The sequence below is a fragment of the Magnolia sinica genome, chromosome 4 (assembly GCF_029962835.1).
Source record: "Magnolia sinica isolate HGM2019 chromosome 4, MsV1, whole genome shotgun sequence".
Lineage (NCBI taxonomy): Eukaryota > Viridiplantae > Streptophyta > Magnoliopsida > Magnoliales > Magnoliaceae > Magnolia > Magnolia sinica.
The window spans coordinates 105673589-105691452 of NC_080576.1; the positions used below are offsets into that span (position 1 = coordinate 105673589).

Here is a 17864-nt window from a genome sequence, read left to right on the forward strand (position 1 = left end):
GAAAAAGACCCATACAAGTCAAGATTCAGGAAGGCTGATTATATGATAAGTAACTTCATTGTCTTATCAACGCAGTCCATCAGTTTTCCAGCTCATTTTAAGACATGATCCCAAAATTGAATTATATGCCAGGCTCAAGTGGAGCACACCATAGGAAATCTGGAATTGAACACCAACGGTTGAAAACTTATTAGAGGCCATAGAAATTTTAGATCAAGTTGATATTTATGTTTTCCCTTGATCAATATATGTGTGACCTCACGAATAAATTAGATGACAAATAAACATCATTGTGGGGGCACTTAGAGGGTTTCAATAGTAGGCATTCAATTCCCACTGTTTGCTATGGTGTGGTCCACTTGAACCTGGGATATGCTTCAATTTTGAGTTGATGTCCTAAAATGAGCTGGAAAAATGCTTGGATAAGACATATATCCTGTGGGACCAAAGAGTTTCCCATGCTGATTTATCAGTACCAAATCTGCATCCAAGATTTACACCACCAGGCCATTTGGCACGTGATAGAGCAAACAAGAGGGGTGGCAATCGGCATGACGGCCCAGCCCTATAAGGCCAGACTGCAGTTTGGAGGTTTAATGGTTGTAATTTCAGCCCGGACCAATCGAATTCACCTGGTGCGTTGCACGTCCATGGTGAAAGCAACGCCCCTCCCTTTCCCCCCCTGTCTGAGACACACTTCAGGGCTTGGCCCCCTAAAGTTGGCCCGAAGACTGGATCTGGGCTTGAAATTTAAGCCAAGTGTTAATAGACCGGGCTGAACCCAGGCTGAAGATGAATGGCACAGGCCTGACCAATTGACCCAGTCCGATCATCAAGTAGGCCACTGTAGAGTGTTTAAAGATGCTTGTAACCGGTTTCAATTCAATGGTGATAAGTGGGCCAAGGATGAAATTTAGGTATAATAAACTTTTTTATGTGTAGTCTAACAATGCTCTTTGGATGAAGGTGTCAAGACCATCTATATGAAATGACTGATTAGAAGGGATAAGGTAAAAAAGAAATTTGCTCTTACCATAAACACGGGATCATTTTACCTTCTCATTGTTATATGGCCAGGCTGAGGCTAGGGCTTAGGGGGCCACGGTAGGCTAGAGCCAACCACGGTGGGGGCCATTGCTAACCGTATTTGACATTACATTGATCTTTAAAAGAAATAGTTAGCCTAAGATGTGGGTCAAAGGGACCCAGTCGGCCCATCTTGTCGCAGGCGAGCAGCATGGGACAAGAGAACCCCTGTAACCCAAAGCTTTGTGGGGCCACCACAGTTTACATGTGACATTCACTCCCGCCATCAGTTTCACCGGATCATTTTAGGATGTGAGCCTAAAAATGAGGCAGACCCAAAACTCAAGTGGACCACACCACACAAACCAGCAGGGATTGAAAAACAACCATTGAAACCTTATTAGAGTCCGCATAAGCTTTCACCTCATGAAGGGGTTGTATGGCACATAAAACATAATGTGGGCCTCAGTGATCGAATTTTCCATGTCACTGTTTTCTTTGTTTTGGCCCACGCCTCTTTTTGGGATCACATCCTAACATCGTCTGGCGAAACTGATGGAAGGAGTGAATGTTACATGGACATCAAGGTGCCCCCCACAGAGGTTTGGGTTACAGGGGCCTCCATGGAACTGGGGTAACACGCAATTCCCGTCCCATCTTATCAGCAACAAAAGTATGCCGGGAAGTTATCCACATCTTAAACATCTTCTTCACTAATTCCCTGAATCATGTTAAAAGGTTTCACAAGGTAAAAGTCAAATCTTCGTGGAGGGTGACCATAAGAGAGCCACCCTGACATGAGCTCGATAGGCAATTTAATATCCCTTGGGTTCGTTTGGGAGAACAAAACAGGCATTCGATGGTAATGGGCGTGGATCAGAAAAGCTAGTGCGTTTAGGCGAGAGCATCCCGTTCACACTAAAAGCCTCTTGTTTTGAAAAGACAAAAAATCCTGCGATTTCAATCCACATCAATTCCAATTCACAACGAATGCATGGGCGCGGATTGGGTACTAGCCCACTAGGACTAGCTAGAGATGGAAATCCTGGCAGGACTCTGTGGGGCCCACTGTGATGTATGTGTTTTATCCCGTCCATCCATTTTTACAGATTATTTTAAGAATATGAGCCCAAAATAGATGCATATTGAAGGCTTAAGTGGACCACACCACTGGAAGCAATGGCGAAAATGACACCCACCCTTGAAACCTTCCTAGAGCCCTCCTTGATGTTTATTTCACACCAACCTGGATGAAGGGAATTAAATATCAGCTTGATCCAAAACTCCTGTGACCCCAAGAGGTTTTCAACAGTAGGCGTTCAATCCCCACCCACTGTTTCCTGTGGTGTGGTGTACTTAACCCTCCGTTCTGCCTCCTTTTTGGGCTCGTGCCTTAAAATGATCTGTCAAAACAGATAAAGCACATACATTAAGATGGTCCCATGGAGCCCATGCCAGGCCCATGAATCTCGAGCTAGGTCACGGTGGGGGTAGCTCCCAGTCCGTGTACCAAATACATCTCCCAAACGATTCCTTAAGAAGCACATAGGCTCCCAACTTCCAAAAGTTGAGAGGACCCGCTGGATCGACCGTGCACATAAAATCAAATTGCTTAGTCAACCCTAACATCCAATCATGATGCCACGCTTGGATTGTGGGCAATCCACTCAAACCAAGAAGGGTTTCTATTGATTTGATGTCAAAGCATGTTTGGATGAGGATTCCTCAAAATAATTATTACACTTTTCCAGGTTTCGAATTCTGGAGCGACGGATGGTACAAACTACAATAACACGGCCTACCACTGGAAGCCGATTGCTTGGTGTGCCACACACCACAAATCTTGCTGGTGTTGATGTTACCAAGTTGTGGGCGCCACCATGATGTATGTGTTATATATCCACACCGTCCATCCATTTTGCAATATCATTTTAGGGCATGACCCCAAAAATTAGGCAGATCCAAAACTCAAGTGGACCACACCACAGAAAGCAGTGAATATTGTGGATATTGAACGTCTACCATTGAAAACTTCTTGGGGACCACAAAAGTTTTGGATCAAGCTGATACTTTTGTTTTCCCTTCATCCAGGTCTGTGTGACCTTATGAACCTGTCGAATGGTAAATAAACATCATAGTGGGCCCTAGGAAGGTTTCAACTGTAGACATCATTGTCAAAACTGCTGTTGTGTGGTCCAATTGAGATGCCTCATTTTTAGGCACATGCCCTAAAATGGCCTCGCAGGATGGATGGATGGTGTGGATACAACACATACATCATGGTGGGGCCCACAGAATTTCGTGAGGTCAACAGTGGTTGGTGGTGGGGCACACCACGAATTCTGCTTCCCCTGTCATTCGTGTTTGCATTTGCTATTTTATATCTTTTTTACTATTTTTTCTAATTGTGTACTGAGAAATGCTTCAGTGCTCCTTGCATCCGTTCACTTGCAGAGTCTAATGGATCAGTGCTCATTGCATCCGTTCACTCGGACATTCTAATAGTTCGATCTGAATTCTGTTCATTCTAGAACACGTTTCATGGACTACCATGCAAAAATCACACAGATGGGATGATCCATCAATCCTTGATTTGGCCTTATTTTCTATTGCCATTCCTTTTCAAAGCCAAGGATGGGATAGTTAATAAAAGTGATTCTTCATGATCACAAGCAAACCATGATGGGCCCTAACAAATAGATCGGATTGTTGATTGGACCTTTTTCTTTTGTGTATAAACAATCTTGACCGTCCACAACAACACCAAATCGAATGGTCAATATTTGTCAGATTCTTGTGAAGTTTGCATGGTAAACCATAAAATGAGAGTTGGGGCTAGTTAACGGTCTGGATCAATGGGTTGGACCGTCAAAGTGTCTCAATGCAGCTAGAGCAATCTATGGTGATTTGAAAGCACTGCAGCGTTTCTCATTATGAATTAATACTGATAATATTCTTATTTTTAATTATTAAATATCAGGTTTAGTATCAACTCAATTGAGTCTTCGAGTCAACCTAAGCCGGCTGGACATCAAGTCAAGCCAAGTTTTCGAACTACGATTAGCAGTCAATTAAAATGCAACACCAGTGATACCATGAATGTCTACAACTTCTTTGGTCCGATTCCATGGCTCAACGGTAGACTGGCTGTGTTTTGACATTGAGATCATAAGTTTGAGTGGACGTGTGGTGTGGGTGGGGTATGTGTGTAAAAAAAAGTCTTCAACTTCTCTGCGGCCATGGATGGGAATTAGGTGAGGTATATGTGGCAGGAACAGTATTTAATATTCACAAGCCATGATAAGTTGCTTGGAGCTTACTATTTCTACATGTCAGTAGCCATGGACAGATAGGCATCTTCGCTCAGGTTTCCTCGTGTCCACTTCTTCAGCATCTTCAATGCAGCCTTGGGTTGGTCCATCGGAACCATGTGGCCCGCATCATGCACCTGAAGGCATACAATCCAGCATATGTGTCAGGAATTCATTAGGCATGTGGTAACTTTGGTCCCCTAAACTTGCATTGACATCAAGTGCCAAATACCTCAGTTTCAAATATTCAGGTAACATGGGGAGGGTTAGGGGTGGGGGTTAATAAAAGGCAACATTTTGAATCTCGAAAATCAGCATCTGACATGATGTGGCCCCACCTGAACCTTGGTTGAGGATTTGATCAAGCCCCGAGTAAAATTTAAAAAAATAAAGAAAGAAAGAACAAGAGTAAGACGAGTAAGAAGCAGAAGAAAAATAGAAAGAAAAGCAGGCGTAACCCCAAATTTTCAATTTCCTGAATTTCTGTGGCATTTTTTCTGCCACCCATTGGAAGAGGAAATGTACAGTTCTCGGAAGGTGGAGAGAGAGAGAGAGAGAGAGAGAGAGAGAGAGAGAGAGAGAGAGAGAGCATTTTTTCAAGCCAGCGACTAATAAGGCCCGCTCTTTTGTTCATCTGGAGTGCAATGTCACGAGAGAGTCATGGTCCAAAATATTCCCCATTGGGGGTTATGCTCATGTGACTGGAGATTTCCAGCTAAACATGCTTTTATCGTAATATGGTAAGAGGAATTTTTTGGCATGATTTATTCACATTTTGGCCCACAGAGGAACAGCCATTTTGTTTGGCCCACATGATACGACTTCAAACTAATAGAGTTTCTCTTGATACAGATTTTAAACATTGAAAACAGGTGGGGGGTAAAGGAAGAAGAATCTCACCTTGAGGAAACTGAGGGACCCATAAGATTTCAATAGCCCTGCTTCCTTGCCATCGACGGTGAATGGTTCCATTGGAGCTACAGCAAACTTCTTCTGACCGGACCATTCCATGGAGTTCACCCATCTAAAATTCCCTATAATAAGATGACACTTATCAATTACTCATTTACCGTTTACTTGCACATATCATCAGTTCTTGTAATCCTAGTCTTGCAAAATCAATGCTTGCCACGATAGATTATGGATGCAGGAACAATTGATATTTACACATTCCAAAAACTTCACTACCGATAATGCTATCAGTGACCACATTAATACATACTAGAATCACTGCAATTGTAAAGTTCTGCACAGCCCGCATGCAGCAATGGGCCAGCAGTGTGAGTTATCCATCATCAGGCCGGGCCTGTAGGGTATCTGTCGAGACCCAAAGAATTAGAATAGCCAACTTATCTGACAGACCACCTGCAAACATTGGATGCATGTAGTTGGCAATTTTTTTACAACCATCCACTGTTTTCAAACATGTGTGGCCCACGAGATGGGTTGACAGGCTTCCTTTTTTCTTTTCTTTTTTGGGGTTGGTTGCTGATCAGATTCCCCAACTGCAAAAGAGAGGATCTCAGCAAACGGCTGCAATGAACCTACCGGATCCCACCTCAAACTACAAACTCCATATCCAAGCTTAGTTAACACTTGTTCCAGGCCAACTACTAACACAGCTGCAAACGTCTTTTATGTCCATAATTTTTTTTGAATGGTATGTACATAAATAGCATGGTTCAATAAGCCAACTTGCTTGCATAACCAACCTCATACTCACCATATCACAAGTGCGCATCATTTAGAGCATAAGAACCAAACCCTGCAAGGTTTGTCCGCCTTTTTGTATTGGGTTCAACAAGTCAACGTGCTTGCATGACCAACCTCATACTTAATATATTGCAAGCAAGCATCATTCAAAGCATGAGATCGAAACCCTGCAAGGTTATCTTGCATTTTGTTTTCAGTTTTCAGGACTCCGGTGATAGCATGGTTCAACATTTCAGCTTGCTTGCATGACCAACCTCCTACATAATATATGGCAAGTGAGCATCATTTAGGGGGTGTTTGGATTGTAAGTTACTTAAGCTAATTATGCCTCAAGTAGCTTATCTTAGTTTCTACTTATTAAGCAAATATGTTTGGTAAACAACATACGTATCAGCTTCTCCTCCCTTTTCTCTCTCCTAATGCCTCTCTTCAGCAACTTATGAAAAGTATAAAAGCTAAAAAAATTAACTGAAGTGATTAACTAAATTTAAGTAAAAAAGGTACTTATAACTAGTCATAAACCAAACTTATCAGAAATAAGTTACTTATCTACTGCTGTAAGTAGAAAAAGTAACCCTCCCTACCTCCTTCCCTCCCTCTCGACATGATGAGCAATGGACATTAAAGTTGGGCTCAACATAACTCTTTGCACGTGATGGGCAATGGACATTCAAGCTGGGCCCGACATGATGGATGGCCTACATCGAGGTGGCCCCACATGATGGATGGTCCACATCAAAGGTCCACCCCTAATGATGAATGGCCCACATCTAAGGCGAGCCCCGCATGATGGGCAACCCACATTGAAGATGAGGGCCACGTGATGGACATGGGCTCCACATGATGGGAAATTAATAATGGTGGGCCCACATGATGGATAATCGACATTAAGGTGGCCCCACATGATGGATGGTCCACATTAAAGGTCAGCCCTAATGATGAGCAGCCCATATCCAAGGCAGGCCTGCGTGATGGACCGCCTACATCGGAGGTGGGGCCCACATGATGGACAGTCTGCATCAAAGGTGGGCTCCACATGATGGGCAGTGGATATTGAAGGTGGGCCCACATGATGGACACTAAAATTGATGGTGGGCCCCACATGATGGATGACCAACATCAACAGTGGGCCTTACATAATGGATAGTGCACATTAAAGGTCAGCCCCTAATGATGAATGACCTGCATCCAAGGTGGGTCCCACATGATAGATGGCTCACATAAAAGGCGGGGCCCACACTATGAACAGTCCACATCAAAGGTTGGCCCCACATGATGGCCAGTGGATGTAAGGAGGACCAAACAGACTTGAGGGATAAATACTCGTGATGTTGGAAACCAAAAATGCCTTTCTACTTTTTGGCTGATGAGTATGTTGTTCACTAAACATACTTATCTGTTAAATAAGTAGAAACCAAGATAAGTTACTTATGGCATAAGTAGCTTATGAAAGTAACTTACGATCCAAATGCTCCCTTAGGGACTGAAACGTCAATTTATTTCGACTCACCAGAAACCATGTAGCCCCTTTGTGGGTGAACTTCCCTCCAACAACCATTTCCATTTCCCATGCATGACATCCAATGCTCATGAATGCCTAAAAGCCTCTTTGACTTGAGATGAGATTGAGTTGACTTGGTTCAGCAAGGATTCGAGTCACATTGCATGGGAAAGAGTCTTTCAGGGCTTCTTCAAAACTCAAAAAGACAAATCGAAAAGCTCTCCCATTTCAAAATACTGACTATTGGTATGATCCCTAGCCATGCAAAGATGGTAAGTAATTGACATTCATAACCAGAGAGAGAAGATGCTTACCCAACCAGTTGCATATGAGATCATATTCACCGGCATACACAAGCACTTTGATGCCATCTTCAATCAGAGCAGGAATTCCTGGTTCGAAATTCTTCATCCAGTCAGTGATCATGGCTTCATATACAATAGGGCTACATGACACAAATTTCCTTTTCCCAACACCCAGAGCTTCCCTCACTGACTTTTGGTTCAGGAATTTATCCATATTCGAGAAATCATAACAAAGGCTTCCCTCACATTTCTTTCGTATATCATAGTGCTGAAAGGGCAAATTAACATAGCACAAAATCAGAAAGAAGAAGATAAATATGCACAGCACCTCCTGCAAACCAAACTAACAGAATGCATAGTAAAACAAAGAAAGTGATGAAGGGGTGGATGTACAGCAGAACACAGATGATGCCACTGATGCACTCCATCCACATTTTAGGAAGCCGGGCTATTTAGCATATCCTTCAAAATGCAGATGGCATGAAGCGATAAATGCATCTGGCTAGTACTCTAGTAAAGTAAAACAGGCTGATGCTGGTTTGATTGGGTCCAGATTCTGAATTGGTCACATCAAGTTGGGCTTGTTTAAATTTTGCTTGTCGAGACCGGACCTGGCCCATTGACAGCCATATTACCATCAAAGTATGAAGTACCATCCGAAACCAGTATCCATCACCTGATACAAACCAATTATATATGTAGGTGACACAGGCCTGAACTGGGCCGGTGAAGGGTGATAAAAACCAGTTTCATTGGTGACTGATATAGTACACCAAAGCCAATTTCAATCTTGACTACCATATGCAAAAGCAATCCAAATTGGGAACCAGATGATAATGTCTCAGAGTCATTATCACCTTGTTTTCATTTTAGGCAGTGAACAGGCTGTATCATCCACATTCTGCAAACAGTTCCAAAAATGCCCTAAAGAGGGTGGGTGAATATTAGTTTGGGCAATAAGATCTTACATTCATATCTCCAGCTACAAGCATAATAGAGCTGAAAATGGAGTTGCACACCACGAAAGAAGCAAAGCAAGCCAGAGTACTGGAGCCTGCCAAGTAACACTTCAATCTCAATCTTTCTAAGGAATTAGAAGACTATCCAAATTTCAACACTATGAGAGAACTCACAAAAACTGTAATGTGTGACTGGTAATTGGCAAATGGAGAGTAATTACCACAAAGTTTTATGCTGAGTTCACACACTGGGACTATCTTGTTGATTCTGTCATGATCAGTTTGCTTGATTACGCCCATGTCCAATGCATAATCAGTGTACGCTTGGTATTGGATTGCAGGATCAGTTAGCCCATTACCAATGGCAAAACCCTGAGGGAAATTTGATGGAAAAATTTAAGTCAGTGCAAAGAAATCACTTCCAGTGTCTCCACGTGTGTGTGTCGATGCTCTCCTCCCTTTTTTACGGATGAAAAACAAATTTTATCAATTAAGATGGCCTACAAGTGCAGTTTCAGGCAGAGCTACGGATGATACATGGAAGAGAGAGAGAGAGAGTCACATGCTCACATGATTGTTCCATAGAAATTTAGAAAGAATCAAATCATGAGTTACCTTTAAATTTATATGTAGGCCAAGTTTCTCTTTGTTCCCCCTATGAACTCTCTCAGCAACAGCAGGAATATAGTGTCCGGCATATGATTCTCCAGTGATATAGAAATCGTTCTTTGAGTAACTTGGATGCTCCTTGAAAAATGCCTAGACATAATACAAGAAGTGGGTAATAAACAATAGGCTAGCAAAAAATAATAGAAAGAATTGAAAATATTCACTTATTTTTTTCCACATTTACCTGCAAAAAATCATATACATCATTACTAACACCCTTCTCACCAAAGCGAATGTCACGTAGATCCGTACTGTAACTAAATCCAGTTCCTGTGGGCTGGTCAACGAATATGAGGTTTGATGCCTGGAAAATACATCACGAAACGTATTATGCTACAGCCATACTATCAGTTTCATTTAAAATATCAATCCCACACTTAAAAAGTTATCAGTGTCATCATCATCTAAGTCTTATCCCAATTAATTAGGGTCGGTTACATGAATCTTGTTCCGCCATTCCACTCTATCAAGGGCCAGACTTCAGTTAAGTAACAAGTCATCAAGTCTTTTCTTACCACCTCCAATCGGCGCATGTCTTGGTCTTTGTTGTACATGACCAAATCATCTATACATTCCCTCTTCTTATTATCTATTGGTGATAACCCTAAGTTCTTCTAATGCATTCATTTCTAATTCTATCCTTCCTTGTCTTGCCACTCATCCATCTCAACATCCTCATTTCAGCTACAATCAGCCCATGAACAAGTTGTTCCTTAACCGCCCAACATTTTGTCTCATAAAGCATGGCTATCCAACATTCTGTCCCAGAAAATGTAGAATGTCCTGCTGTCAAAAACATAACTTCAATGAGAAAAAGGAAAGAGATGTGAGACCCACGAGACATGCATGGTGTTGCCCATAGCTTGGGATGGCAATGGGTACCAATATGTGGATACTCAAACTACCCAGCCCAATTCAATCGGATCTGAATCCAGTTTCTTGGGCCAAATTAATAATAGGATCATAACTGGGTCTAGTAGTTACATTACAAATTAAGGACGGTTGGATCAGGAACATGTCAGATATTTATGAATATTTTTTTTAGTATTTGTTCATATGCACATAAGTTCACAATATAAAAGATCAAGTGAAGGGTAGACTTGTAAATGTGGATGAGGGACCCGATCCGGACCTGATTACTTATATAAACAACATTTGACCGAGACTTAAACTGAGACTTAAAGCTCAGATCTGGATATCCAGTCAGATCAGCTTCCTAATGTATGGTACCTGAATCTGAACCAGAGGGTATCAGAATGATCCCCCAGTTATCCGGTCAGATTGATATCAGCTTCCTCATGTATGGTACCTAGAGGTGGGCATCGAGCCGAGTCGAGTCGAGCTGGGCCAAGCTTGGCTTGGCTTGTCCATGGTGTACTCGAGTTTGAGCTCGAGCTCGAGCTCGGCCTCGAGCTCAACATTGAAGCTTGGCTTGTTTGCCAAAGCCGTCGAGTCGAGTTCGAGTCGAGCTAGTGGTTCGAGTCGAGTCGAGTTTACCTCGAGTCGAGCTCGAGCTTGTTCATATCATTCATCATAGGTTACGTTATTAAAATTTTGGCTAAAAAATACAAATTAAATGCCACATTACTAAGACATAAATGATAAACCTCTAGATACTATCAATATCATACCACAAAAAAATAATTTGTCCTCAACAATCAACATTAACATCAATTCGAAATAGTTAAAATATATCAAAAATTATAAATCCGTTCATGAAAATTTTTAAAGCTTTTCCTTTAAGCATTCTGGCGCACGTTTTCAATTTCATTGTCCTCTTCATACTCTTCAACATCGAAAGTGCTACCGCCCCAAACTGGAGATTTTTGGTTTTATGGCTGGATTTCTAATCCGTATGATGAAGTAATACATGTAAACTAGCGCAAGACAACAGAGCTAGGATGTCACCTGCTGTGGGACCGCAAGCTGATTGCGTGGTGATCCCTAATACGACGTAACTTCATGGTGACGTGTGTATTTTATCCAAGCCTTCCGTTCATTTTTTTAGGCATGAGCTCAAAATTGCAGCATCTCCAAAGCTCAAGTGGACCATGCCACTGGAAACAGTGGGGGTAATGATATCTACTGTTAAAACTTTCTTTAAAATGTAATAATGTTTATTTTCCATCTCTGAATGTAATCCATTGTATCTTAGAAAATCATGACATCCGAGTCGTAAACACTTGTTTGTTGAAATCAGACCATATGATAAGATTAATTTCTAACCGTCTAATATTTTTTCATAAATCTAATATTAGATGATCGAGTGGGCATAATTTTTTCATAAATCTAAACTGATACCCATACTTTAGACGGGTTAATTTGAACTAATTTTATGCCATGTATGTAAGTCTCAAGTGCATGTGTATTGTCTATGATACTTCGCCAGAGTACCAAAGGTGTTTCTCGGGGAGGGATCCAGGCATATATATATATATATATATATATATACATATATATATATATACATATATATATATATATATATACATATATATGTATATAATGGTAGGTTGTGGAGCCCAAGCACTGTGGGCCCCACAATGATGTATGTGTTTCATCCATGCCATCCACCCATTCTTTCAGATCATTTTATGATATGAGCCCAAAAATGAGTTTGATCCATATCTCAATGGACCACACAGTGTTGATTCAACGCCCACCATTAAATACTTTTTGGGAGCCACAAAAGTTTTGGATCAAGCTCATAACTATTTTTTCCCTTCGTCCAAGTCTTTATTACCTAATTAACGGGTTAGATGTCAAATAACCATTACATTTGGCCCTAGGATATTTTTAATGGCGTAATTCAATCACTACTGTTTTCCCATGGTGTGGCCCACCTGAGATTTATATCTACCTCAATTTTATGGTCAAGCCCTAAAATTATATTTCAAACCGAATGGACGGCATAGATAAAACATATACATCATAGTGGGCCCCACATAGCACCAACCACTAAGGCACATGAAATCCAACGCTGGACTGCAAAAATCCCACTAGCGTAGATTCGAAGGAGGGCCTGTGAAGCCCATGCCTGAAATGACGTTTCAAGCTCCCATTCTCTGGAAACGGATTCGCTACTTGTGGTCGGTGCTCTGTGGGCCCCATCATGATGTATGTGTTTCATCCATTCCGTCCATCTATTCTTCTAGATCAATTTATGTGTAATACACAAAAAATGAGATATATCCTGGTCTCAAGTGGACCACATTACATGAAAGTGTTGAATGAACTTCAACCATTAAAAACTTTTTGGGGGCCATAAAAGTATTGGATCAAGTTGATCTTTGTTTTTTCCCTTCATCTGGGTCTTTATGACCTAATCAACAGATTAGATGTCAAATAAACAGTACAGTGGGCCTTAGGAGGATTTAAATGATGGATATCCAATCACTGTTGTTTTCTTGTGGTGTGGTCCAATTGAGATTTATATCCCTCTAATGTTTGGGATAAAGAACTAAAATGATATTAAAAATTGATGAACGGATTGGATGAAACATATACATCATGGTGGGACCCACAGAGCACCGACCACCAGCTCCAGGGCTGGTGTCAAGGGGAGTAGCCAATCCGTATCCCTATTCTCTGAAAAAAAAAAAAAAAGCAACCCAGATCCATTCCATCCTTTCTACCTCCAACTATAGATGTTCTTGGACCCACGCTACAGGCAAATACGGGAGAGATCTAATCCATCCACTCATCAGGTGGGGCATCAGGCGGGCCATCAGTCACGGAACCCGATTCGAGATCCAAGCCACTCATCAGGTGGACCCCATTCTCCAACGGAATCAAGAAAGAGAAAAAAAGAAGAAGAAGAAGAAGAACTCACCTTGATGATGTTGGTCGGGCGAGCGTGCGGCGAGCAGGGGCAGCGGATTGGGTGGGGACCGTGGGGTAGAGATAGAGAAAGAGAAGAAAAGGGAGGCAGTCGTGCGGTGGGGAGTGGGGACCATGGGGTGGGGTAGGGTTTTTATTTTTTATGAGATATATATATATATATATATATATATATATATATATATATATATATATATATATAATATTTTAAAATATTAAAAAACATATTTCTAACGAGCCGAGTCGAGCTCGAGTTCGAGTTTCGAGGCGAGTCGAGTTCGAGTCGAGTTAAAATGGCAATGGTCGAACTCGGCTCGAACTCAACTCGAGCTACAGAATTTTAGCTTGACTCGGCCGAACTCAGCCATTCAAGCCGAGTCAATCCGAGCTGACTCGAGCCGAGTCGAGCGAGTTATTCGAGCTAGCTCGACTCGTGAACAGCTCTAATGGTACCTGCATTTGAATCCAAGGGTATCCGAATCCTGGAGTTGAGTTCAAGTAAGGTACGCCAGTATCCATCCCAAACCCAACCCATTGACAGTCCATCTGTTATCCCACAATGTCATGCAAGATTTTCCTTGTTTACAATATCAGAGCTTGTACAAGATTTTCAACACATAATATAAAAATATTACAATTCTCCCTTATGATCTGTTATTAATAGTCAAGATAATAAGATGACTATGCTGAATTCTTTCACCTACCTGCCATGATGTTATGTCACATGACAACCAAATTCAAATTCTTCAATGAACTGTGACTGTAACGAAAAGAAGAACTCAAATGTGCAGACTGTACCTTGTCCCATCCATAGTCATTCCAGATGAGAGACATGTTATCCGCAATCTTGTAAGGCCCATTTTCATAGAAAAGGGCTAACTCACTGCTGCATCCAGGGCCTCCAGTCAACCATAGAACAACAGGATCGTTGCTGCTACCTCGAGATTCAAAGAAGAAATAGAACAATCTGCAGGCAGCAAGGAGTTACTTCAAAATTTAAAAAAAGCAACCCTGGAGATTAGCATAAAGATCCTTTTTTCTACTTCTTTTTTTTTTTTCTTTTTCTCTGTCTTTTAATGTATTGAAAACATATCATTTCATCGAGTCAATCTAGAATGACAGTGTGGCCACACTTCAAAATAAAGCATCAAGGCATAGCAGTTTGTGTTAGGATGACATCAATGTCCCTTCTTTTTTTTCCTCCAATGAGTAAGCTCAAGGTTTTATTCAAAAAGAAACAGAGCTGCAACAACACAGGAACCATAGCATGGAAACCAATAATATATCATAGATATAGGAAGGAATAGCAGCAAGATACTGCTACAGAAAACCACAGAAACAAAAGAGAATCATCAGAAATCAACCACAATAAGTTGATCCCTGCTTGCCCTAGACTTAGCAAGCAGATCGGTATTGGTGTTTGGCTGTTTGCCTCTGTAGACAGCAATGTTCCTAATTGATAGAAATTCATGGAACTCTCATTGGCTTGAGTATAGAATGACCTTGGGAAACCAAACATAAAAATGACACACAACAGTTTGACCAAAAGCATCAGAAGTGGCTAATCTGAGGTTCCCAACATAATCCACATTTGAAGTTGGATTAACAGGGCTAATAAGAGTATTTCTCTGATAGTGGCGGATGAGGGACACAATATTCAAGGCAGCAAAAGATGTCATACACCAACAAACCCTGTTGCTTTTAGAACATTTGTCTCACAACAACAAGCATAACAGCCTACAGCACACTGGCCATTGTGGTCTGAAATAAGCAGAGATTTTAGTCAAATTTTCACACCATATATTATGTACTGTTCTTTGGAACTCTTCTCAAGAGGAATTACACAACACACATGCACACTTTCTACTATATGGCCTATGTCAATGCCAAACCTCCATACTGTTGGCCCACCTATGGGCAGTAAATGGGCGAAATATCTTAGTTACAAAACATGATGAACCTAGATATCTGATCGGTTGTCATCAAATAGATGGATGACAAAAATGGTCCATGGAAAATTCATGCTGTAGCTTATATACACATCTGACATTAACAACCATGTTTAGCCTAGCAGAGTGCTATGAGAAACCTTCCAGGTTTATACTTCAATCCAAGTTTGACCGCTACTAAGAGCAATCTGTGCATGTAAACTATCTGATTAACATACATTCAGAAACATTGAAAATTGCCAAACACATGCAACCATGAAATGGATGTTTTCATCATAACCTAGAAAACTCAAATCCAGCTGAAGTTTGAGTAGAATTTACCTCACAGAGTGACTGTGATGGTGATTAATGCAATACTATCCAGAATTATGCCATAAATCCTTCAACTCATGTATCAGAAGCAATCACCAAAGGCATTGACATTTAGCAGTCAGTTCAATGGCGCAAGCACCTGCAGTATAGTTCTCGTCCTTGATTTCAGGAATCTTTTATGTTCCTAGCCTAAAAATGTTCCAAAGACCTTGTTGGGCTTCAAATTCTAACATACAAATCCTCCAAACCTAAAAAGTCAATTGCATGTGCTCATTTTCAGATCCTACACCCACAGAACTCAACCACTTTTGTAAATTTTCTGATACACACTACCAAATCAACCAAAAGACATAAATTTCAAGGCTATATGACAGTTTTTGCACCCTAACCTAGAAATTTCAAATCCCTAGCAATTTCGGTCAAAAGCTTCTAGTACAGATACAAGTATATCGATACTAGACAAAAAAAAAAAAAAAAAATCAGACTTTGGGTAGAATCCACACTATACCTTTCATAAACATGGAAATTTCAAGCAAATATACTGATTCAACTGTACCGATGTTCAAACCAGACCTAAAAATTTAAATTAGCATAGAAATTTCCGTACAGGCCTGTTTGCTTCACCAATTACCATAATCATGTAAAGGAAATGTACAATGATTAAAAATTACTTCACTTGTCTCTTGGCAACATCTACATTTGACGGTAGTAAAATTAGAGTGTGGGCATTTTTGCATTACTTTAATGTCAAATCATCACCAAAATACACTCATGTTTGAGATTTTACAGTAATGCCATGAAAAAGTTCAATGACTACAAATTCTTTTACCTGTCTCCTGAATACATCTGCATTTGAGTCTTTGACCAACAACTCCCATGTTTGTTTTAGCAGTTATAAAATCACAATGATGAAACTTTTGCCCTACATTACCAGGGTAATTGGCAAAACAAACGGGACTTAAGAATTCTAGAAACCTAAACATTTCAAACTTATATCCAAACTTTCAACCCTAATATAAAAATTCAAAATTCATAGAATTTCCACAGAACTACTCAAATTCTTCCAGAATCCTAACAATTTCAAGCATGCAGAACAAATTTTCCATCCTAACCTAGATTTTCATATTCCAGCTTGATTTCGATAAAATCTATATAATATTCCAGAAAACTAGAAATTTTAAGCACATAAAAGGACTTTTCTATCAGAAACTGAAATAAAATAAATAAAATAAATTTTAAAAAAAAATCAAATAGCAGAACAATGACCGTAGACATGGTGCCAAAATCTTCCAAAAGCCAGGAATGTCAAGCATGTCTACCTGTTTTTTTAATTTAGCAATTCCAAATTCCATGATAAACTGAGTACAACCACACTAAATTCTTCCAAAAACATAGAAATATCAAGCATATGTAGCAATTTCCAATCAGCCTAACACAAAATCAAATTCCTCAGCAGTTTCACTAAAATCCACACCAGAACTTCCAGAAACGTATAAATTACAAACATAATAACTTAATTTCCAAAAATCCACGCAGATTTACCTCGCAGCATGGGTGTTTTCAAGGCGGTAGTATCCGGCATGATGCCCTAGCTCTTCAACCGAGACATCAGAATCAATTTCTCCAAGGATTTCGAGGTCAAGCTTCCGCTCGACGAGGCGAGGGCCAGGTGGATCGATCTCGGATTCAACTTCAGGAATTCCAGGTATGAGATTGAGGCTTCTGATGAGATTTTCTGCGAATTGGCGGGACGGGAGGGGCTTCGAAGATCGGAGAGGGATGTGAGTTTGAGCAGAAGAAAGGGAACAGACGGAAATGCAGAAGAAGAAGAGAAAGAGGTGAACGAGTGAGCTACCGCTCTTCATCTTTCCGAATACTTCGAGTGAAATGAGGGAGGGGTATATAAAGCGGTGGAACTACGCCATCCGCGACCGACTTATTCGAGGGAGTGGATTGCGTGCGGCCAAGGCCTCACCCAAAACGGCACGGTGGGGCCCACCTTGAAGTATGTATTCTATATCCAAGCCGTCCATCTATTTTTCCAGATCACTTTAGGGCATGATCCCAAAAATGAAATGGATATAATTCTCAGGGGGACCATATCATAGAAAAACGTGATGATTGACCATTAATGGGCCACGTAAATTCTGGATCAATCTGATATTTGTTTTGTCCCTTCATCCATGTTTATGTGACCTTATCAACGGGTTGGATTGAAAATAAACATTATTGAAATATTACGATGGGCCATGGGAAGTTTTTAACGGTAGAACGTTCAA

The 17864-nt window shown here is 40.8% G+C and overlaps 1 protein-coding gene and 1 long non-coding RNA gene across 3 annotated transcripts; both read right to left on the reverse strand.

Moving 5' to 3' along the window:
* Positions 1-4030: 4030 nt before the first annotated feature.
* Positions 4031-17473, reverse strand: LOC131243647 (serine carboxypeptidase-like). Of its 2 annotated transcripts, XM_058243136.1 has the most exons (9): positions 17128-17473; positions 14123-14291; positions 9669-9788; positions 9431-9574; positions 9037-9187; positions 8825-8910; positions 7866-8124; positions 5238-5371; positions 4031-4474 (listed from the first exon to the last, which is right to left on the reverse strand). In XM_058243136.1, the coding sequence occupies exons 1-9, from the start codon at positions 17448-17450 to the stop codon at positions 4352-4354; spliced, it is 1509 nt and encodes a 502-aa protein (XP_058099119.1). In that variant the 5' UTR covers positions 17451-17473; the 3' UTR covers positions 4031-4351. The 2 variants fall into 2 exon arrangements, with proteins under 2 accessions (XP_058099119.1, XP_058099121.1); XM_058243138.1 differs by lacking the exons at positions 8825-8910; positions 9037-9187.
* Positions 14395-16629, reverse strand: LOC131243648 (uncharacterized). Its single transcript, XR_009170156.1, has 2 exons — positions 15595-16629; positions 14395-15461 (listed from the first exon to the last, which is right to left on the reverse strand). It is a non-coding gene; the product is annotated as an uncharacterized LOC131243648 (long non-coding RNA).
* Positions 17474-17864: the final 391 nt, after the last annotated feature.